The following is a 24,744-nucleotide window of genomic DNA, read 5'->3' on the forward strand; positions in this document are numbered from 1 at the left end:
AATCTTACAAAATAGATTAATGTTTCCTAACTTCACAATGGCTCCATTTTTGATCCTGTGGTCTTTTGAGAATTTGAAGCCTGAAGCTTTCTAGTTTGCTTTTACTTTCTGATGGAAGGATTCCATCAGGTAAACAGAAATCCCTTTCACATCATCTTTCAGAAGCAATAGCAAGACTTAAGTCTTAGTACGACAGGACTTGCTAAACTTATCCTCTCCTTTGAATCTAGAATTGAAATTGAAGATTACTAAGGACATAAACCATCTTGGGATTTGTGAAAAATACTACGGTTTTTGATTTTGGTTTTAGACAGAAAAAAAATTGAACTTTTTTCTGAAGTAACTTTGTCTACAAAATATCTTTTTCTTTCAATTTATATGTATATCCTCCATCACAATATACTAATTCAATGTTAATATAATTGTGCAGCTCTGCCTGGCAGTTCTGTTTGAAAGTGGAAACTGTTTTATTAAGAGTTCTAGCTCATTGAGGATGCCACATGCTAACCCGCATTTAACAAACTGCTTTAAAAATTCTGTTCACGTTTTGACACCTAAGACAAATTGCACCATTGCAGCTGAGGCAATGCACAATATTCTAAAACAGTGAACAACCTTTTAAATGTCCCACAAGATTTGTAAAAGCATTCAATTTACCCTATCAGTCAAAGCAGATTATTAAAATATCCAGGCCTGCATCCTCAACAAAACTATCCAGTTCTCCCTTCGATAATACAAAATCTGTGTACCAAATTTCGTCGAGATTGGTCCATTTGTTTTGTGGCATTTTGTGCAGAATCGTATAGAGGCCTCAGTGACATGAACTGTGATGAGACTTGTGGCAGAGTTGGACAAGAAGTAATTTGAGACCTATCTCAATGTCAGAAGCATCTCGTTGCATTTTAAATGCATTTGCTGAAAGTGAGGCAAGTCTTTCACTAGGCAGTAGAGAGTTGCCAGCTCAGGGAATTGTAGTGTATTAAATGCTACCTTTAATCTCTCAACTTGGCCTCCTTTAGTATTTAGGTTCCCATCTTCCCAAATGAACCCAAACAAATTATATGTCAAGAACTCTCAACATGGCAGTCAGAGGTGGTACCTGGTGACTTCAGCTCACCATTTGCATTGAAGGGCCTCCATGTTGAACACTTGGCATCAGATCTGATTACCAATCACACGCACTCCACATCTATGGACATCCAGTATGTGCCAGCCTCTCAGAACCCTCATGGCACATCTTCAGTGCACCTACCTCAGGCTGTACTGGCATCTATCATTGTAATGCTGCAGCAAGGATACTGACTTGGGGACGTGCATTCAGCTCATGAACTGCATCAGTCTGCTTCTCCAGGCTCTTTGTTTTCTGTTGCAACACTCACTCACTCTGAGCTCACCGCATCCTTGCCTTTCCAGAGCTATCAGGCTCAGACAAATTCTGTTTTGCCTTGACAATTAGGGGGATGCAAAGCCAGGATACTGTCAACAGTCCTCAGTCAAGTCAAGGGAGATGGGCTTTGATCAGGAGGTCCTAGCACATTACATCATATGCAGCCTTCACTACTCTTCCAGGGTTTGGATATGGTCAGTCAATGGCACATAATGGATGAGGAGCAGAATGTCAGGCAGCTCACCACCCATCTTGAGTTTTTCTTCCCCATTATGAACTGTTTTTCTCCTAGAATGAGAGGGGGTTAGGTGTTATGAAAGATTTAAAGTGGAAGGTGAAGTGGTGGTGGCCCAAGGTGAGTGAGTGGGCTGTGCAGAGGATATCTAAAATGGTGTATAAGGGTTTGCAGATGGGTGGCAGTGACTGGGAAGATGTTGCGGCCAGTGGAGACAGTATGAGCATGGGTCTTAGTGGGAGGTGGTTGCAGTAACAGAGATGGAGTAGGTGATAGCTATAATGAAAAAGGTGGTGCATTTGTGCTGCTGGAGTAGAGAAGATCATTGACCATAGAGTCACAGAGATGTACAGCATGGAAGCAGACTCTTCGGTCCAATCCGTCCACGCCGACCAGACTTCCCAACCCAATCTAGTCCCACCTGCCAGCACCCGGCCCATATCCCTCCAAACCCTTCCTATTCATATACCCATCCAAATGCCTCTTAAAAGTTGCAATTGTACCAGCCTCCACCATATCCTCTGGAAGCTCATTCCATACATGTACCACCCTCTGTGTGAAAAAGTTGCCTCTTAATTCTCTTTTATATCTTTCTCCTCTCACCCTAAACCTATGCCCTCTAGTTCTGGACTCCCTAACCCCAGGGAAAAGACTTAGTCTATTTATCCTATCCATGCCCCTCATAATTTTGAAAACCTCTATAAGGTCACCCCTCAGCCTCCGACGCTCCAGGGAAAACAGCCCCAGCCTGTTCAGCCTCTCCCTGTAGCTCAGATCCTCCATCCCTGGCAACATCCTTGTAAATATTTTCTGAACCCTTTCAAATTTCACAACATCTTTGCGATAGGAAGGAGACCAGAATTGCACGCAATATTCCAACAGTGTCCTAACCAATGTCCTGTACAGCCGCAACATGACCTCTTAACTCCTGTACTCAATACTCTGACCAATAAAGGAAAACATACCAAATGCCTTCTTCACTATCCTATCTACCTGTAACTCCACTTTCAAGGAGCTATGAACCTGCACTCCAAGGTCTCTTTGTTCAGCAACACTCCCTCGGACTTTACCATTAAGTGTATAAGTCCTGTGAAGATTTGCTTTCCCAAAATGCAGCACCTCGCATTTATCTGAATTAAACTCCATCTGCCACTTCTCAGCCCATTGGTCAAGATCCTGTTGTAATCTGAGGTAACTCTCTTTGCTGTCCACTACACCTTCAATTTTGGTGTCATCTGCAAACTTACTAACTGTACCTCTTATGCTCGCATCCAAATCATGTATGTAAATGACAAAAAGTACAGGGTCCAGCACCGATCCTTGTGGCACTCCACTGGTCACAGGCCTCCAGTCTGAAAAGCAACCCTCCACCACTACCCTCTGTCTTCTACCTTTGAGCCAGTTCTGTATCCAAATGGCTAGTTCTCCCTGTATTTCATGAGATCTAACCTTGCTAATCAGTCTCCCATGGGGAACCTTGTCGAACGCCTTACTGAAGTCCATATAGATCACATCTACTGCTTTGCCCTCATCAATCTTCTTTGTTATTTCTTCAAAAACATCAATCAAGTTTGTGAGACATGATTTCCCACGCACAAAGCCATGTTGACTATCCCGAATCAGTCCTTGCCTTTCCAAATACATGTACGTCCTGTCCCTCAGGATTCCCTCCAACGACTTGCCCACCACCGAAGTCAAGGCTCACCGGTCTATAGTTCCCTGGTTTGTCTTTACCGCCCTTCTTAAACAGTGGCACCACGTTTGCCAACCTCCAGTCTTGCAGCACCTCACCTGTGACTATCAATGATACAAATATCTCAGCAAGAGGCCCAGCAATCCACTTCTCTAGCTTCCCACACTTCTCGGGTACACCTGATCAGGTCCGAGGGATTTATCCACTTTTAATCATTTCAAGACATCCAGCACTTCCTCCTCTGAAATCTGGACATTTTGCAAGCTGTCACCATCTAATACCCTGCAGTCTATATCTTCCTTATCCTTTTCCACAGTAAATACTGATGCAACATATTCATTTAATGTCTCCCCCATTTTCTGCGGCTCCACACAAAGGCTGCCTTGCTGATCTTTGAGGGACCCTATTCTCTCCTTAGTTACCTTTTGTCCTTAATATATTTGGAAAAACCCTTTGGATTTTCCTTAATTATATTTGCCAAAGCTATCTCATGTCCCCATTTTGCCCTCCTGATTTCCCTCTTAAGTATACTCCTACTTTCTTTATACTCTTCTAAGGATTCACTCGATCTATCCTGTCTATACCTGACATATGCTTCCTTCTTTTTCTTAACCAAACCCTCAATTTCTTTCATCATCCAGCATTTCCTATACCTATCAGCCTTCCCTCTCATCCTGACTGGAATATACTTTCTCTGGATTCTTGTTATCTCATTTCTGAAGGCGTCCCATCTTTCAGCCACCCCTTTAACTGCGAACATCTACCTCCAATCAGCTTTCGAAAGTTCTTGCTTAATACTGTCAAAATTGGCCTTTCTCCAATTTAGAACTTCAACTTTTAGATCTGGTCTATCCTTTTCCATCACTATTTTAAAACGAATAGAATTATGGTCACTGGCCCCAAAGTGCTCTCCCACTGATACCTCAGTCACCTGCCCTGCCTTATTTCCCAAGAGTAGGTGAGGTTTAGCACCTTCTCTACTAGGTATATCCACATACTGAATCAGAAAATTGTCTTGTACACACAAGAAATTCCTCTCCATCTAAACATTTAACACTATGGCAGTCCCAGTCGATGTTTGGAAAGTTAAAATTCCCTACCATAACAACCCTGTTGTTCTTGCAGGGTTGCTGAGATAGCTGAGATCTCCTTACAAGTTTGTTTCTCATTTTCCCTCTGACTATTGGGGGGTCTATAATACAATCCCAATAAGGTGATCATCCGTTTCTTATTTCTCAGTTCCACCCACATAACTTCCCAGGATGTATTTCCAGGAATATCCTCACTCAGCACAGCTGTAATGCTATCCCTTATCAAAAATGCCAATCCCCCTCCTCTTTTGCCTCCTTTTCTATCCTTCCTGTAGCATTTGTATCCTGGAACATGAAGCTGCCAGTCCTGCCCATCCCTGAGCCATGTTTCCTTAATTGCTATGATATCCCAGTCCCATGTTCCTAACCATGCCTTGAGTTCATCTGCCTTCCCTGTTAGGCCCCTTGCATTGAAATAAATGCAGTTTTAATTTATTAGTCCTACCTTGTCCCTGCCTGCCCTCACTGTTTGACTCACTTCTGTTCTCAGCTGTTCCCATCTCAGATCGATCTCTTTCCTCACTATCTCCCTGCGTCACCCCACCCCCCCCCCACCTTGCTAGTTTAAATCCTCCCAAGCAGTTCTAGCAAATTTCCCTGCCAGTATATTAGTCCCCTTCCAATTTAGGTGCAATCCATCCTTCTTGTACAGGTCACTTCTACCCCAAAAGAGATCCCAAAGATCCAAAAATGTGAATCCTTCTCCCATACATCAGCTCCTCAGCCATGCAGTCATCTGCTCTATCCTCCTATTCCTGCCCTCACGAGCTTATAGCACTGGGAGTAATCCAGATATTACTATCCTTGAGGACCTCCTTTTTAAATTTCTGTCTAACTCTCTGTAATCTCCCTTCAGAGTCTCAACCTTTTCCCTTCCAATGTGGACAATGACCTCCTGCTGGCCCCTCTCCCCCCGTGAGAACATTCTGCACCCTCTCTGAGACATCCTTGATCCTGGCACCAGGGAAACAACACACTATTCTGCTTTTTTTCTGCTGGCCACAAATGTCTGTCTGTACCTCTGACTACAGAGTCCCCTAACACAATTGATCTCTTGGAAGCTGACGTACCCCTCGTTGCATTAGAGCCAGTCTCAATACCAGAAACTTGGCTGTTCGTGCTACGTTCCCCTGAGAACCCATCACCCCCTACATTTTCCAAAACAGCATACCTGTTTGAAATTGATATATCCACAAAAGACCCCTGCCCTCAGTGCTGACCTCTCTCACCCTTCCTGGAGTTAACCCATCTATGTGACTGTATCTGAGACTTTCCCCCCTTCCTATAACTGTCATCCACCACATACTGTTGCTGTTGCAAATTCCTCATCGCTTCTATCTGTCTCTCCAACCGATCCACTCGATCTGATAAGATTTGCATCCAACAGCATTTATGGCAGATGTAATCCGCAGTAACCCTTAAACTCTCTTTAAACTCCCACATCTGACAAGAAATACATATCACTGCAAAGGCCATTTTTGCTCCTTCACAATCTTCAGACCCAGAAAATAACACCGCCTTATTCCTCTACAAACACTGCCCCAGGTTAAATTAATAGCTGTGGCTTATATTTTAAGTTTAACCAAGAGACTTATCTCCAAAAATATATAATCAAGAAAGAATCCATTATACTCACTACTGCAGCCTTTCTCTTGGACTGACTTAAAACAACAATTAACTTATCTGATTCTGTGCTGTGAACTTCGCCCAACAGTTCCTCTAAGTTTAGTTGTGAATTTCACTGTTTGTTAATTTTCCCAGATGCACTCTGATGTCCAGCGATACACGAATTCAAACAGCAAAGGTGGTAACTGTACAGGTTCTCTCTCTCTCTTGCACTGTCCTCACCATATGCTTCCTTTGTCTGCTCTTCTCCCTTTTAATCTGCTGTTGTTTTGACTTTTTTTTTCCAAAGTTCCAAAACAATGCAACAGCATATAAAACAGTAATTGCTGCTCCTGGAATTCGAGGAAATCACCTCCAACACCTAAAATACCTCAAAAAAAGGAGCAGCTCATACAGCCAGAAATTTTTCCCGTCCTCCATCTTGGATTACCCAGAATCATTCTTTCAACATTGCTGTGCATCCTTGCGTATGATGACATAGCACTGAGATAGCACTGACCTGGGTGAGAACCTCTGACTGGCTGGCATGGTCTCGTGTTGTGGCCTCCACTGTTGATCCTGGGGTTGAGGATGTTGTCCCATGTCTGCATCACCCCATACAGTAGGAGTTCCATGTTTTTGCCTGCAATGCAGGGTGCCAGTTTCCGCTCATCTGCAAGGTCTAGGGCAAATCTCAGGAACTGTAAGTAACAACTCTGACTTGCCTGGATGCACAATGGACCTTTATAGTTGGCATGGATGCAAGGAATGCTGGTCTTTCAGTAGGTATCCACTAAATGGTAAGTTGTTCTGGAAATGGTGCGTAGTAGGATGAGGATAGAATCAAATGTGAAGGATGCCATAGGTAGGTAGTGAGGTAAATTTGGGATAATGTAATGAGAAATCTCTCTAGGCCTGTTGTAGAGAAAATATAGAGAATCACCAGGAGACACAGAGAGTTCCTCAAGAAGTAGGTCTTTTATTTGCAAACATAAAACCATGACACTGAGAAAGCAGATTCTTGAATGCTCACAAACCACACGGTCCGTGGATTTTTATATATTTTTTTATCATGTTTCTGTTAGCTTATCAGCATGTCCAACTATATTAATCAAAGTACCTCACTCTAGCTACACAATAAACCAGTGATGTTAGTTCCCATTATCTCTTTAGTTGTACATTCTACTTAATGTTATTCTCATGTCACGGTTAGATATTTATTGCTAACTCTGCTACAGTGATCTTCCATTCCAGACTAACCTGTCTTGATAGATATTTAGCTATTCCATCTATTACAATAGTCTCCTGTCTCAAGCTGACTCTACTAACTATTAATTAGATATTATAATGTCATGGCCCAAATATTTATTGTCCCAATCCTGTCATCATAATACTTAACAGAGAAGCTTGCTTTATTACTTGTGTTATCTCATCTCGCCGTAGTGATCTTTCAGCCTTAACCTTACTCTGCTAATTGGTGTAAGAGCATTTCACTATTCTTATCCCATCCTGCCTTCCACAACCACAGATCACCAGTGGTCTTTATTCTTTAACCCTTCCTATGCTTTCATGTTCTTTATTTTCCGTAGGCCTTGCTGCGCAAATCCCTTCAAAAATGTGATGCATTTGGCCCTGAGTCAAAAAAACCACATTTTTTCCAAACAAATAGACGAATAAATAAGAACTGAGATATTGCCTCCACACATACTTTGGGTCGTGGAAATAGCTAGTCAATTTGTTGGAATTACAGTTGGCATTTCTCAGGAGTTAATTACTGTTTAATACAGGTAAGTAGACAAAAATTACAGTGGGAATGGCAGGGATGTGTATATTTTGCAATGTATGTTTATAAATACTTAACACCAATTGAATTCATTGCTGAAGTGATCAATGCTTAATGCAACGTGTGATATGTTGTAGAAATTTAACAGAAATCATTAAGTTTAGAGGGGTAAATGGTCTGGATTCAAGTAGGTATATTTCGATAGACTATTCTGATAATGCAGCTTTTTGAGACATTTGGAGTGATATAAATTCAAATTGATGCAAATTCATTTGAAGGTTATCCAGTGCATCTTTTCTTTAGCTTTCAGTCATTTTTGACTTTTCCCATTTAAGCAATACTCTAAATTAACAATAAAGAGCTACTTATTCATATTGACAAGGTCAAAAGTCACACAACATCAGGTTATAGTACAACAGGTTTATTGAAATCACAAGCTCTCGGAGCACTGATCCTTTGTCAGGTTTCACCTGATAAAGGAGCAGTACTCCAAAAGCTTGTGCTTTTAAATAAACCTGTTGCAGTATAACCTGATGTCATGTGACTTCTGATCTTGTCCACTCCAGTCCAACACTGGCACCTCCACATCATATTCATATTGAAATTACAGGTATTTAGTGAAAGGAGAAAGGAGTGAATATACCCATTTATCTGAAGCAACTAAGAAGAATTTCAATCAACAATACATTTCTGTAACTCTTGGAAACTCCTTTTAAATGTTATAAGCAGCTTATTTGTCCACTTCAATATCCTAGTATCCTTTTCCAACAATGTTACCTCTCTCCTACTATGAGCCACACAATGAGTGATCAATGTTAGTATTTGCTGTACAAAACTTGTGAAATAAAGCACAGAAACCAAGTATTGGAAATTGAAAAGAGTTTGAGATGCTCAATGAATTATTACAGGTGGATTCCATTGATGCATTCCTTAAGGGGTCAGTTATGACCAAGGCCTTTGAAGAGACAGATGGCATTAGTACAGAATACAACATACAAGGTAAAAAAGATTTAAGTACTAATTGCGTCTACATTTCTAAATGGTGCTACATTAATGATCATTCTCCCTCAATCACTGTAGATGGCTATCATTTACTTGTTTGTCTGTGTACAGCACTTAGTGAGTTGCAAACCATGAACAGGAAGCTCCCAGGAAGCAGTTCAGTAATGTACCTACTTGAAATATTTGATTAATCCTGTTGAAATGCTTATGAAAGTCCCTATTTGGTGACAAAAGTCACGCTCAATAACAGGTAGCCATTCTAAAATATGGAGAGCAATCTGAAACCATGAATTTTACCGATCCAAAGCTTCCGATCCTGTACAGGTTTTGATTAGTACCATTTCCAGAATTGCCCTCCCATATGGTCCCAAATTATCGAACAGTCTTCAATACTGATTTTTATCAACAGGACAAAACAGTTTGTTTTTAATACTAAGTAAAACTGGTTCTTGCCAACTGTGCTTTTTGATGAGATTGGTGACTGCAGAAATTAATATTCATTCACTAGCATTGGTTAAGCACAGAGCTGTTCTTAAGTAGAAGTTTTATGTTACATTTGTTTTTATTTTTCAGTATTGTCTTGTGTTAAGATTTTAATTGTAAAAATGTTCAATGTTTTCATTCTTAATGAGAGCTACTTATGCTAAGGCATGTCTATATATTTTTATTTACAAGCTCCATTTCTTGGTTTAGTGTCTGTCATAGCTCCTCCTTCCCTAATGTGTTTTTGACTATTTTTGATCCATAGCTATTTTGGTTTTATCTGCGTTACATTTAACTGTATCCTTTTCCTAGAAGTGTTACATATGGGAAATAATGGCATAAAATCTATGTTCAATCACACATGATTGGCAATGCACTATTAGCACTATTAAATCATATGCTCTTCACCATGTGTAGTTATCATTGAAATGCTTATAGATTTCAATACTGAGATTTTGATCACCTAACTCCTAGAATCTTTCCTTAGAATTTCGACAGAAAGTTGACCAAAACATAAGATGTCGAAGTATAATCCAAACAAATGTGCAGGAAGACCCCTGGAATTTGCCTTGTTCAATCAATGCCTTAGTGGACAACGTACAGGAATACGTAGAAGGTTAGTCGTATATATTTACTGTGAATTACTGAGATTGTGTTTCTTCTATGAGTCACCTTTCAGCATGTTGTACAGCTTTTGAAAATTAATGGGGAGTAGTTATATAAACAAATTTTTTTACACCATTTCTTATCATAACTAGACCATAATATTGATTTTTGTGTTCCATACAAAAGGATCTGTTTGACTTCAGTCAGAACTAAGTTGGAATAGACTCTAGTGGAAATGCAGACCTACTCAAATCATTACTGCCTGGTGCCCTGTGATGCTTAGTGCTTTAAATGATTTAACAGATGGAATAAAATCTGCAGGCCGCCTTTGGATTTGATTATAATTCTAAATGTGGTTCATTGAGTTCTTGCCAACTTAGAACTTTCCTGGAAGGGAACAAATTTGAAGACTGACTTAAAGTGAAATTATTTCGGCAACACTGAGGGACATGCATACATTGCATAATTTTCTGTACTTTAAATACAGATGCAATGTAGGTGTGATTTGGGGAAAATTCTCTCTTAACATTTGTGGATTTATTATTTAAAGAAATAATGATTACTTCCGTTCATATGTTTTCAGGTTTCCATTGAATAATAACAATTAAAACATCAGAAATCATTGCTGGCTAGTGTCCTTTTACTTCAGTTAAACTATAGATCTATTTCTTTCCCTTGTAGTTAACCCCAATAAAACCAATATATTATCTATGGCATTCACAGGCAGAAATCCATGGCATTAATTATTTAAATATTGAAAAGATGCATTTCAAAAAGTACTCTTTAAATGTAATTCATGTCTGAGAATTCGTGTTTTCAGATATTTAAATTATTTTTTTCAAACCAGCATTTCACACTGTATCACTAAACAGGCTGGTGGTTTCTAAAGTAAAAATATATTCTGCAAGCTTGCAATATATCATTAGATATTTACAGTTTCTAACCAGAGATGGGTTTTACACATTGTAGGAATTGTATGGATTTTAATTATTCAGATCTCCATGAGGTAGTAACCTGTGTTTATAATGGTCATGCTCGTTGACTTCTCACAGAGCTAAAAATGATGTGGTATAATTTTGTGAAAGTTTTATACATGAAATTTAAAACTAATACAGGGGTAGTTAGAGAAGTAATGTCAAATGTTTTGGAGCACAAGCTATATTTTGAGACTTTTAATTTCCCATGTTTGCAATGTGAGATATTGCATCGGATGGTACATTCATTTATGTCTTAAGATTGTTATCTTGAAAGTTTTGTTCCTGCACTGGAGTTAAGAGAAGATGCCCTCAATATGGCTGTAATATTTCAGTGTACTTGTAAATTGTGGTCCATAATTTCGTTATTGACTTATCTTTTAATGCTGTTTTCTCAATTGCATTGCTGATTAACAGAACACAAACATTCATAAGAGAATAAATTGAAAACAAAAAGCACCAGTTGGCTACAATGGAATCAAATAGATTGCAGACATTTCTACTAGTTCATACCATCAAATGAGATGACATGATTCCAGCAGTTTTGACATTTTACCAGAGTTTTAGAGACACTTTTCAAATATCATTTTGCTTGAATTACTTGAGTAAAAGGCTCAAGTTTTAAAGGCCACAAGAATTGCAAGGTCACACATACATCTCTGAAGAATGTTTGTGTCACAATCTTCTTTTTCATGACATAAGTTTGACATGAGTTTTTAATGTACGAAGAGAAAAACAGTTCTCAACTGCCAGATTGTGACTCATCACTTGGCTCCTGAATAAGTCCTATCTTTCTGTATTTCCTCTGCCCCTGTAGTAATCCCTGTGTTTATTCTCCAGATGTAATCGAAACACTTTCCTGTCTATTATGCCTCTCTCACCTCCTCATATCCATTCCCCATGTTCATCTATTGTCTGCTTCCTTCTTCCTTTCTCCAGTGTAACTCATCTTGTTCCTCCTCCACCTCTCACTTGTCTTCACTAACATTTTCCCTTCCTCTGTTCTTCCTTCCCATTTGCTGCTTCAGTCTTCTCATTCCCTGATCTCTATCTTCATCCAGTTAGCTCCAGAGCCCTCTTTGTTGGCTTGACCTGAACACTGCACTTCATCTTGCGGCATCATTCCAGATTGAGCAATTTTTTAATGTCTTATGCTATTTCGATCCTTAAAGTAAAGATTCATTTAAAATCTTTTTTCTTTATGATGTGTAAATACTGACATTTTGGTAATCTCTCCAATTGCTTCCACAGATGGAAAAAATCAATTGCTTTTAGCTCTCCTCCATTGCACAGGTAAGACATGTTTTCGTAATTGCAATTAAGCTCGAAGGGGCAGAGAGGAGAAATTTATGTATTACTTTATACCTCTATATACCATATTTGAATGAAACTAAATGTTACAGCTGTAAGATATATTTAATTTGAGAACAAAGTATCATAGTTATTGGTAAAATATTTATGATAAAAGCCTTGCAATTTAAATATCAAAGTAACAATAGAATGGTGAGTTAATTTGGTTGTGGTCAGATATTATAACTTGCTGTATATTTTCAGCTATTATCTCTCGATAGCAAATGAACTCCTTTAATTTCAGTATACAACACTATTCCTTGGAGGAACACACTAAAGGGAATTATTTCCCACTTAAAAAGTGACTCGCTGTAATTATACGGTAATATTACATCACCCACTTGGAACAGCAAGTCAGCATTCCTCTCTGGCTCGTGTGAAAACATGTCACAAAAATTTTTAATGGATTTGGGACTTCAGAATATGAAATTGCACTTGCATGTTCCCTTTTTAGTTTGCTTGTATGACAAGTTAAGATGTAGTTATGAAAACTTTTCAAAAGACATTTCATCTTAAATTTTGATAGCGTATTTCTAGCTTCAGTCAAGTTAGCTTGGACTTCTGAAGTGACCAGCTGAATTTTACTTTGTGCTCTGTTGTATCAATGCAGATGAGATTCAGTCTTATTGTTTACATCATGAAATGAATGATCAGTGTATGTGATGGAATTATTGCTCATGCTAGCACATGATTTTGTGCTTTTGTCAAAAATGTAATATTGGAATGTTGATGATGGTTGACTGTCAGCATTTTCCAATATAACCTCTTTGAATGTCATCTCAATGCAGTATTTTAGCACAATGAGAGATTGACTTAAAAATTCTGAAGTTGTGCTTTGTAATTCACTGTTCTGCCTCAGAGTGCACTCTGGAACTACCCAACCATCTCACACTCATCTCAATCCTCCCAATAAAGGCAGAAATCCATTAAGTCAATGATATAACAAGCCTTTTCTGTTAGAAACTCCTGTTTCACTTCACTAGACAAGGCTCAACAGTGATGGTTATTCTATGATCTAATGTCGAACAATTGTCAATTATTTTTTAAAATGTTGTTAAATATCTTCAGTATGATTCATGTCATTCCTTTCAAAATAATTCAGTTTATTTTTGTTTGATTCTACATTTATGAACACAATCCAAATGTATATTCCAGTCTTTATTCTGAATTTAATAAGATCTTTACGAAGTGATTTAATTATTTAAAATTTTCACTTCCTTTCTTGGTTGGCTGTCTGAGATTCTTTTAATGTGACTAGGTGTTTTGATTTCTTGTAGATATCACTGAAACTCGATGCTGGGAATTCTCATTAAGCTACCAAATAATCCATTTCACAACAAGGGAGGTCAAATTCTTGGCAAATAGAATGCAAGATCACTCTGTGCCAACTTTTTTTGAAGTCAGCGAGTACCTTTATTTTTCCACTGACTACCAAATCTGGCCCATTTTTATTTCATTTATTATTTGCAATAAGGTTGCTTGTATGGTATAGTGATCCTTGTATCATTTTGGCCTTTCGTGATGGGATTTATTTTTCTGTCATGGATGCTTTACTTTAGGTTATTTGTATAGCCCAGTGTCTATTTTGGTTCTACTTACTTGTTTTGGCAAGGCAAAGTTTGGTTTGTAAAGAATTGAACCAGAATCTTTGAGGGTCAGATTACACTTCTCTAGATAAGCAGAAGGTAAAGAATTTTAAACCTATTTTTCAAACATTTTTGTGGTATAAATAATTAAATTTATAAACATTCCAAGCTGTGTTATTAATGAATGTCCCTCAGTTATTCATTCATCTGATTCAGGTTTGGTGCTTTTCCCTATGATATACAGACCAACGTTTGCAACTTGCAGAGCGTTTTGGATTTGATAATGTAATTTATTTTTGGTTCCTGTTGGCACTGGAACCTTTGTCATGGCGAGTTGCTGGAGTTCCATTTGAGAGCACTTGATTTATGAGCAGGTGCAGAGGTGCTGTTATCAAAATGTTTGTAAGATATCCAAAATATTCCTGTTCTCTCTTAATTCTCTTTCAGTACCTCTCCCTCTGGCTCTCTCTTTTCACAAGCATCATTGCAAGGCCTCCAGCTGGAGTATAATTTTGCCCCTAGCCATAATAATAGGTTTTTGCATTCCAAAGAAAAAAAAAATCCAAATACATTAGCTGTTCACTGTTCCACTCATTTAGGTTCCTTTCTCTGACTCCTCAATACTTTTCTCTTCCCTACAGATCTGGAGTTACAATTACGCCGCGATGTCCTCTTTTGTCAAAGCCTAGTAGCAGCCATCTGTAGCTTTTCAGAGCAGTTGTTGGCTGCTTTGAACCACCGGTATAATAACAATGGCGAATATGAAGAGGAGAGCAAGGAAGCCAGCAAAAAGTGGCTTGAGCAGATAGCTGTTACTGGGGTCCTTCTCAATTTTCAGTCTCTGCTCTCTCCAAGTGTGGTAAGTGAATATGTTTAAGTTTACAAATTTTAACTTGGTGTCTACTAAACCATATGTACACAAATTCTCTATTAGGTTTAGGGAATTGCCCAATATTTTTTTAGAAGTGCAAGAATCCAGACAAATTTGAAATTGCAAGTAAGTTATTAAAACTTTTCAAATTGAAGAATTACTGGTGAAATTTGTTGCTTTTGATTGGGGAATGCAGCTGAGTTGGCACATTTCAAGTAGAAAATAATTATTCTACTTTGTTATTTGACATCCAGGGGCTCACGTCCTGTGTTCACCGTTTTCATAGAAATAATGTGTTGAATTTTTTTGCACTATTTTGCTGTCTTTATAAAGTTGTGTTAAGCAGATATTTTATGCAAAGAAACTCTTTAAGGCCCCTATGCTGGTGTGTTCGCGCGGTAACTGATTTCCTCTAGAAAGTCAATTTAGGTTTCACTCTTTTGGTGTGTGAACCCAAAGCCACCTCTAACCATGCCAACACTGTACCTCTTTGCAACTCTTCTCCTTACTTGTGGGATCTCAAACCCTCGCTAATTGTGTTCATTTGAAAAGAGATACAAAGATTTACTGTTCCAACAATTTCTCTTGTTAGAGGCAGAAATGAACTCCTTTCAAATCTAATGACAAAGTACTACCGACTGATACATGAAATGAAATCTCAGAAGTTGTCCAACACATAGATCACAAGATTCATTTTCTTCACACACCATTTATTGTGTGATCTCAAGATCCTTTTTATAACAATGTAATGGATGTATGTTTTTGTTAGAATTGCACGAAGTAAGATAATATGTGAGAGGAATTTATTGAAGCAATTGCCTGATGGATGCAAAGCCAGCTGCATTATCTTCTACTGCTTCTGGAGGCTGGATATTTCATGCTGTTTATTTCAGTGTGCTGGAATTAATAATTATCTTTTTACTCCTGCACAGAAAGATGAGCGCATCATGCTGGAAGACACCAAGGTCGCCTTGTCTGATCTGGATAATGTAACATTCTATTTTAGACAGCTGGAACATGAATACCCAGTAGCAAGTAAGGATTTCAAATACTATATTGGCTTAAACATTAAGCAATATTTACGGTTGATACTGAAATTGTGTTCAAGCAAAGGGAAACACTATAGTAATAACTATGAATCAAAATAAATTTATAGTCTGCACAGAAAGAGGTTTTGTTTCAGGAGCATTGTACTCCTTGAAGCAAAGCTGTCTGCCCTTTTTGGTCAACAGTATATCCTGTGAAAAAATCAAGAGTTTAGAAGTTAGTGTTATACAGTAGATAAGGTGCTTTTTTCTTCATGACTGCAACATGCGTTCCGATCCAACTGGGCCTTTCGGGAAGAGCGTCTCATGCTGGTGTTGGGAATTAATTGTGATGAAAGTTTGGGCAGACCTTATCTCATTCTCTGTGTAACTTATGAGTAACTGTGTAACTTCGTGAGGTTGCTAATTTGGCAACTGTGTTCAGAGCCTACAGGCTAATAGATTGAAAATATGAGGTTGGAACTGAGACACATTGTTGGTGCAGAGGAGGACAACTACGCACTGCATCTAAACCGCAATGTACCTGACTTGGGAAAACAGCACCCTGATATGAGATACTTCCAGATAGAAAGTGCTGTGAGGAGGCAGGGTTGGGAGAAGATGTCAGAAAAAAAGAACACACTGGGCCTATATTAGAGAAAGGATAGGTGTAGATACCTATTCAAATATAGTGGATTGGAGGCTATAGTGGAGCCAGTTGGTTGTGAAGAGTCAGTGCAGTTACAGGGGCAGGCAGAGATGGTTCACTCATAAGAAAGGGAAAATGATCAAACAGTTTTAACAATACAAAAAAGGGATAAAATTGTACACAAGATAATGTATGACCAGGGAATCCAGAGTAGATACACAAAATTAAGAGTCCTGATATGAGGCAAATGCTTCTACAAATATCTATCAAAATATTTGTGATGTACTCAAAGGTAAAGAATATATACAAGGGGCTTTTGGAATTGCACTACATTTAATCAGATCTCCAATTTATTTTTGCAAAGCCAATGCCAGTGACACAACTTGTCTAACAATAAGGTAGTTTGCATATCATGGGGTATCTCTTTCGTGCAAAGTACTGTTGCTCGAATTGCATATAAATGCGTTGGATCATTCTCATTTTTATTCAGAAAACTGTTAGTTATATACCTCACAAAAAGGCAGGCATGCATAAGGGATGAAATGTAAACTCAAACAATATATGCACCAACTGTAGCTCATTTCTTGCTTTCAGCGATGAGGGAAGAATTTTCACTGTTCAGTTTGCATACAGTTATGGACACATTTTTCACATCTTGTCAGTGAAGATTTCTACTTAGTCAACATTTGTTTTAATGTGGTGTCCTCTACAGCACCTGTGTGTAAAGCAACAATGAGGCTCTTCAACTGAACAAATTGGAAAATAGCCTCACTGAGGTGCAAACTGCAGATCATGATTTATTTAAAACATTTTACAGGAAGGAAAATAAGATTAAGGAAGAGAGTTTAGAGTCATAGAGATGTACAGCATGGAAACAGACCCTTCCGTCCAACCCATCCATGCCGACCAGATATCCCAACCCAATCTAGTCCCACCTGCCAACACCTGGCCCATATCCCTCTAAACTCTTCCTATTCATGTATCTATCCAAATGCCTCTTAAATGTTGCAATTGTACCAGCCTCCACCACTTCCTCTGGCAGCTCATTCCATTCACGTACCACCCTCTGTGTGAAAACATTGTCCTGTAGGTTTCTTTTATATCTTTAGCCTCTCACCCTAAACCTATGCCCTCTAGTTCTGGACTCCCCGACCACAGGGAAAAGACTTTGTCTATTTACCCTATCCATGCCCCTCATAATTTTGTAAACCTGTATAAAATTATGAGGGACATGGATAGGATAAATAGGCAAAGTCTTTTCCCTGGGGTCGAAAAACAGAAAAATTAAAATTGTATTTCTTCTGAGGGATTGAGTCTTTCCACTTGGAAAATTACCTTTTGAGAGCCATGTGTGCGGATCTATGATTATCACTTATTACAGCATTTTTAAAAAATGCATTTCGTCCTAAATGTTTGCAGAAATGATTCAATCTGCTTGATGAGAGAAGCTGTGCTTCCATATACTGTGTCACTCTACTTTAGTCATGAGGGCTTTAATGCCTGCAGTTTCAGCGATTTGAATAAACAGATTTGAATTTACCCTGTTACATGGCTTCTGGCTGTGAGATGTTTCAAAAACAAGCTCAACCTGACTTTGGCAAGTCTGATCATACAGCACGGGGTTGTGTTACTTGTAATGTAGTTTCAAAGCCTATTTGTACTGTAAAATAGACACTTCTGAAATATGACCTCATTGCTTCCAGAAATGGAAAAATGATGGTGATACTGGATATATGAATCTATATGTACAACATCTAATTTTAGCAATTAAATGGACAGTTTGCTTCCAAAGGGATTTAAGCTGCAATCCTGTGACACATAAGTATGTAAGATCCTCCGTTGATCTGCTGCTGCTGGCCTTTCCATTCTGGGATGAAAACACTATGTTGGGGATCATCTTCCCTCAAGGTTTTAAAGACTTGCTAATATATTGCATGGGGAATTCACCCTAATCTCTTTCCACTGGTTGACCTCAGCATACCCTCATTTAACTAAATTGCTTTTCAACTCCAAGGACTCGGTTCATCTTTTTCTCAATTTGTGGTTCAAATGATCCTCCATCAAATGTGTTTCTTTTCATTATGCTAGCACATTATTACCTTTGCAATTGCATTTACTTTGCTGCTTTCTATTAATATTTTATCATGAATCGGATCAATTTAAAAATTTTCAGTTCAACAGCCTTTTTATTGAAAAATAATTAGGTCTTATTAGAGTAAACTATTGCAAAGAGCTGAATATTATAACTTTAGTAAACTCAGGCTTTCGCAGTTGTTATTTTAATGTACATTAGGTTTGTTTTCATGTTGATGTACATAAGCCATGTCTACAACAGCAGACTGCAATTTATAGAATTCCAGGACAATAGATTACATATTGATTTAATACTGTATTTTTAAGTATCATTTAAGGTGTCTTTTAGTCTGTAATTTAGCATAAGATGATTTAACCAGTAGATAAAGTAAACACAGTTAAAGGTATGGTTTGCCAAGTGGCTTCTTTCTGAGCTGTTAAATCCCATCGCTCTAAAATTTCATCTATGTTGACCCTAGATCCTCAGGGACTGGGGATAAAATATGAGCTGCACTGAAACAGGAGCAAGCTGCTACTGATGTTGTGAACTCAGTGGTTTAGAGTGTCATCTAAAGGTCTATATTAATGAATTTTATGTTTTGAACATGGCTATGCATTTTTTTGTTTCTGACTAGTTGATTGGCTTGCCATTTCTTTTACTTGAAAACATTGTCTCCTAACATTAGAAACAACATCTGAGATTATTTTGCTTTCTTTCTCAAATCCACCAAGTGCCAGTACTTTTTTCCCCCACAATACTTGGAGGAATATTTACTTTGTTTTAATCCTAGTCCAAATGAACTGCAGTTTTCTGGTGGGCTCAGGTTTAACAGTCACCTTGCCATAGGTTCCTTCACTGGTTAACAGAGAAAAATATTTTAAAATATGCAGTCTTTCACTGATGTTGAAATTTGATTTTGATTTTATTTTTGCAGACAACTCTATCACTTACCATATAGATGGAAGTCGCCAAGCGTTGAAAGTTATCTTTTATCTTGAAAATCATAACTTTATGGAGTTGCCTTCTAAGTTTCAGAATGGGGGAAGTTTAAAGCTACACACAGTGCTCTTCACTCAAGGTAAAATTTGTTTTAATTTGCATTGTAATTTTTCTGTTTTTACCAGTTGAATATGTCTATAACTATTTTATAATGGGTACATTTTACTTGTTGCTCAAACCACCTGTTTGTATTAAATGTCTCACATCATTGGAAATTTACTACTGATTAATGTTTTCTCTGATCATCAGTTGCACTTGTAACTTATTGCATCTTCTGCACTGTGCTTCTTTATGAACCAACCGCTTAAACTGCAATGAACAATACAGGAAATTGTTTCAAACCAATAGGTCTCTTCCAGATTGTAGAAAACATTGCTTAATTTAAAAAGCAAACTCATACTTGTTAACAATTTGGAGTTATCAAGACATTTAAGGAAGTGAAGACAAAATGAAAATCCAGATTTATGATTCAAATATTACACTCTGTTATAATAGTGCGCTAAGTTATTACTTGCTTTTAGTTTTAATAAGTGTTTTTTGTAATGATCACAACAAGGTTCTGTACCAACATAGTAGTAACTATATTTTTGTCTCTAGCTCTTGAGAACAGATGTTCTTCAGAAAATGCATCGGCAGAAGAATTCCAACAACTGATCAATTCGGCTTCTCTTGAAAAAGTTAAATGTTATTATCGAAAACTCAGGTAAGTTAATTATTTGTGGAATTAAAAGAAATTGGAATGCTTTTCGGTTGATTATCTCTTGAAGCAACTCAATAAAATGCAGATTTAGACAAGTCTACCCAAGATTTTGTGGTAAATTTTAAAATGGGCCTCAGTTATATATCTAACCCATAATTTGAAGCAAATTTTATTTCTTTAAAAATCTTTCCATAGGGCTTTCTATCTAGAACGGTCTAATTTACCTTCTGATTCTTCGACTACAGCTGTAAAGATAAACCAGGTAAGGTGTGTCCAGAAGTCTAAAGAAACCTTTGTCATATTCTGAACTGAACACTTCTTATGACTTTGAATAATATGTATTTGATGGAAAAGCAGATTTATTAGCATTGTCAAGCAATTAAAAGTCACTGTCACCAATGCAAGCAGAAACCAGTTGTACATCCTACTGTGTGTCTTACTCATCCATGCCAAATTCTGCAGTTATGTATGTCATGAGTTTTTTTCTCAATTTTGCATGGTCATCTAGCAATTATGTTTGACTTGCATTTTACATTTTAAGGGGTATCATGAAAAGCTAATATTGCTTAAAGTATCTTTTTGGTAAGTACATGCTTGAGGCCAAGGCATTGAATGCCTTCAAGAAAGGGGAAACAGAGTGCTGAGTTGGATGACCAGACATGCTCACGTTGAATGGCAGAGCAGGCTTGAAGGAAGAATAACTTTCTCATGCTCCTATTTTCTATGTTTCCATGAGGATGCACAGAATAAGCAAATTTGATGATAGTGTGCAGGGAGAATTGTATGGAACAATAACACCAGCACACACACATTGGACTGAATGCGGCTCTTAAATTCAATGTAGTTGTTCAGTTATTTTTGTTGAAGCAAAATGAATATATACGCTGAGTGATATCTAACTCTGTATAGATTACTGTGTTTTAATATTGCAATCGGAAAAATCCCAGCCAAGAAAAAAAATTGAGAAGAGGGTTTAGCTACTTCATAAAGTACAATGACGTTTCTTGTATCTACAAGCTTGACACAAACCAGAATCCTACCTAACACATTTCATTTCAAACCTCATAGCTGTTACGTCCTCTCAATGCACTGGAGGAACTTCGGCGGTTGATGGAGTTGTACATAGGCCCAAAACATTCAACATCCACAGTGAACTCAAGCAATAATGCTTCCGGGATTGCAGTCTTGCCGATATCTTCTGAGCTTTGCAACAGGCTTGGAGCTTGTCAGATTGTTATGTGCAGCACTGGTATACAAAGGTAAATCAAAGCTGTCACTTATCTGTCTTTTCTGTTAAAACAGTGCAGTGACTTTGCTGTGCACTCTTGAAATGTTATGGAAATTTTACCGTACCATTATCAGAATATGATGATGAAGCTGGTCATGTTGAATGTTTATAGTACGATCGTTCATTTAGAACTTAAAGAGCTCTCATGAAAGTTTTGCATAAATCTTGGATTCACTCACTCTGCTGTCATGGTAATCCAGATTTTATAATTAGTTTTATAATATTAGCTCAATGATATGTAACACATTCTAAATAAATTGTTACTCCCAGTGCTACTGATGAAGGTCAGAAGGCAGTAAGCTGAAATAGGAGAAAGTGAGGACTGCAGATGCTGGAGATCAGAGTCAGAGTGTGGTGTTGGAAAAGCACAGCCAGTCAGGCAGCATCCGAGGAGCAGGAGAATTGATGTTTCAGGCATAAGCCCTCCATCAGAAATGCTGATGAAGGAGGCATCAGGAATGCTTCAGGGCTTATGCCTGAAACATCAATACTTCTGCTCCTCGGATGCTGCCTGACTGGCTGTGTTTTTCCAGCACCACAATCTTCAACGGCAAACTGAAATACACTTACAGCTGTTAATGTGCTGCTGGTATTTTGTTGCCTGTGTTGTGAAATCTAGCCAGGAATACAAATAGCCTCACTTGTAATTGATCAGCAGACTCTGTAAGTTGTAGCAGGGTTTTATTGGAGAATCCAAGCATTGTAAAGTTGAGTCCCGGGTTTCACAGCACTTTAAATGCTGCAAGTTTTGACAATCTTAGATGGTCATTGATGAGGTGAATATGAATTTATGGGAAAAAAGTGAAGTAGTGCCCTTTATCATTGACAGACTAGTGCAAATCAAACACCAGCTGTTGGTTGCATTGGAGACTGTGAACGTAGTACTGGATTTGGGTGTAAGTTCGCGTTAGAAAGGGGATTGTTGTAAAACTTTAATGAGAGCACTCTATTTTCTAAAGCACCAGTTTGGCTGTTAAAATTAGGCCCTATCTGCCTGTTTAAAATGGTGTTAAAAGATAAACAAAGTCGTTCTGTGTCTGATCAACACATATCCCTCAACCAAAACTCTTTTTTTCCAAATGGACTATCCAGTTAGTTATTGCCTTGCTGTTTGTGAGAAGTTAGGAGCTACTCCATTTGCCTACTTGAGTGATTATATTTCAAAAATAATTAATTGGAACAAAATATTTAAGACATTCTGTTTACATGCATGTTGCTGTACACTTTGATGTTTAGTATATATTTAGCACAAATAGTGGAATCTTCCATTACCTGTCTTTTGAATCATTAAAGGGCAATTTATTATATTTCTATTATTTAGAAGTATACAGAAGCCAGCAGATAACATCTGTCATTGGTACAGCAAGGTATATCACCCAAATCTGAACCTCTTGCATTTAAATTATCTATTGGCCTTATTAATTGAATATTCTCAGAACATGAATCACTCTGTCAAGTTTTACTTGCAGTGCAAAATCTGTTTAATTCTGTGTTCTAACATCTTGCTACTTTTTCTTTCATCATTACTGGTGTACAATCTCAAAATTTAGTTAATTTTAAAAGATCAATGTTTTCTTTTTGCAGGATAAATTTTGGTGTTGTTTAGCTTTGTTTAAGAGACCATGGATCTTATGTAAACATTAAACTGGTTTTCCATGCTAAAGCAAACGTCAGTAGTGCACTATCCTATTGTATTTTAGTCGCAATTTCTCATTTTTGAAGTGGCAATTCCCAAGTGCTTTAGTCTCACACTGGGCCACCCAGGTAGTTGAATTTGATTTATTTCATGTACTAGAGCAACCCGAGATTCAGCAACTTGTAACTTAAACTATCTTCAGCCTTTTTGTACTGTCAATAATTGTCAACTCCTGAAGCTGTACTAAGGTACTGCTTTTGGTAGTATAGAATATGAGTTTTGCTGAGAAAGGACACATTTTGCCAATGTTTCTTGTCTTGCACTGATCAGGAAGTTTTGCAAAAATATCAATTCAAGGGGTAAACCAACATTTATATTGGATGAGAAGACAGTGCATGTACTGGACATTGCATGTGTTAATATACAAGGCCCTGTTATTTTCTGCAAACAGAAAGAACATGTACTCCAGTGTGTTTGTTTCAACTCAACAAAATGGGTGACAGCCTTTCGTTTGTTCATTTCTCAGATCATGACTTCATCAGTCAGTCACCCTATCTGCTTTAAAATTTAAACAAAGCCTGGCTGTTAACTGTCAATGTCTCTACCAATCAGCACCGTCCTCTCACATGGTATAAATGTCGGTTTTCCCCTTGAATCTTGCGAAATGACTTGATAGGTACAAGGTGAAAACCTCTTTCCAGAAATACTGACTTTCCTGAAGTACGCCAACAAATTTTACCACTTTGACCAAATAATAATAAATGTCTTTACTTTGTCTTAGCCCATGAAGTAAAATCAAAGTTTCCAGATGTAAAATTAACAAATCACATTTTTGAACATAAAAGAGAACAGGATATAATTTTACTTTTCCTATCCGTGGGGCCAACATCATAATCTTGGGAAATTAATTTTGTATGTTAATGAATTTGCTTCAGAGAAACATGGCTTTCATTCTTCTGTAGGAGTTTGTAATATCAATCAGCTCTTTTGTTTCCTCCTGATCTGAGCAGATCATGCTGAAGATGTTTTACCTTTATGATGGAAAATCCACAGGGGATGTTAACTGTCTTGACATTTTCATTTTATTCAGGAGTACTTTAAGTGTGACCCTGGAGCAAGCAGTTATTTTGGCTCGTAGTCATGGACTCTTACCTAGATGTATCATGCAGGCAACAGACATTATGAGAAAACAGGTAAGATCTTTAAAGACCAATTAAATGGATCTCAAGGCATGTGTTGAATAGTTTAAAACTGTTGTCTTCAGTGTGTAACCCAGTTGCCCTTACTTCAGAACAACGGATTGTTTTCTTTCTACAGGGTGCAAGGGTTGAGAATTCAGCCAAAAATTTGAAAGTAATGGATCAGATGCCACAACTTGTACCAAGGCAAGTTATAAATGTGTTTGCTTGTAATATCTTATGTCAGATCTGAGAGTTTGCACAAGTGGTTCCTTCTAGTTCAGCCAGCAACACTTTCAGAATCCCATCCAGGCCAATATTAGGAATGTAAAATATTTCACCAACCTCAGTGCTTTTAAGTGTAGTTATTTTTTCTCTCTATCTAGATCTTAAACATGGCATTGTCTGTTAATTTAAGGCCTGTTACAGCTAGTGCAATGTTAGTTTTGGCTGCGACACCCCACCCCCCCGCACAGACCCATCTAATCGGGTTTCCAACCTGATCACAACATTGAAATAAACAACCCTT

At 37.9% G+C, this 24,744-nt stretch overlaps 1 protein-coding gene across 1 annotated transcript in view; it reads left to right on the forward strand.

Moving 5' to 3' along the window:
• Window positions 1–24,744, forward strand: part of prex1 (phosphatidylinositol-3,4,5-trisphosphate-dependent Rac exchange factor 1) — a 224,052-nt gene that overhangs the window by 189,049 nt on the left and 10,259 nt on the right. The window contains exons 29-39 of the mRNA XM_043710358.2: window positions 8,703–8,793; window positions 9,767–9,895; window positions 12,111–12,152; window positions 14,437–14,654; window positions 15,599–15,701; window positions 19,349–19,492; window positions 20,011–20,116; window positions 20,309–20,375; window positions 21,182–21,372; window positions 24,128–24,230; window positions 24,355–24,422. Of these exons, the coding sequence (XP_043566293.2) occupies window positions 8,703–8,793; window positions 9,767–9,895; window positions 12,111–12,152; window positions 14,437–14,654; window positions 15,599–15,701; window positions 19,349–19,492; window positions 20,011–20,116; window positions 20,309–20,375; window positions 21,182–21,372; window positions 24,128–24,230; window positions 24,355–24,422 (1,262 nt within the window). The remainder of the gene's footprint in view (window positions 1–8,702; window positions 8,794–9,766; window positions 9,896–12,110; window positions 12,153–14,436; window positions 14,655–15,598; window positions 15,702–19,348; window positions 19,493–20,010; window positions 20,117–20,308; window positions 20,376–21,181; window positions 21,373–24,127; window positions 24,231–24,354; window positions 24,423–24,744) is intronic.

The sequence above is a fragment of the Chiloscyllium plagiosum genome, unplaced genomic scaffold, assembly GCF_037043375.1.
Source record: "Chiloscyllium plagiosum isolate Xiang-an unplaced genomic scaffold, Cpla_swu_hap1 HiC_scaffold_15, whole genome shotgun sequence".
Classification (NCBI taxonomy): Eukaryota; Metazoa; Chordata; class Chondrichthyes; order Orectolobiformes; family Hemiscylliidae; genus Chiloscyllium; species Chiloscyllium plagiosum.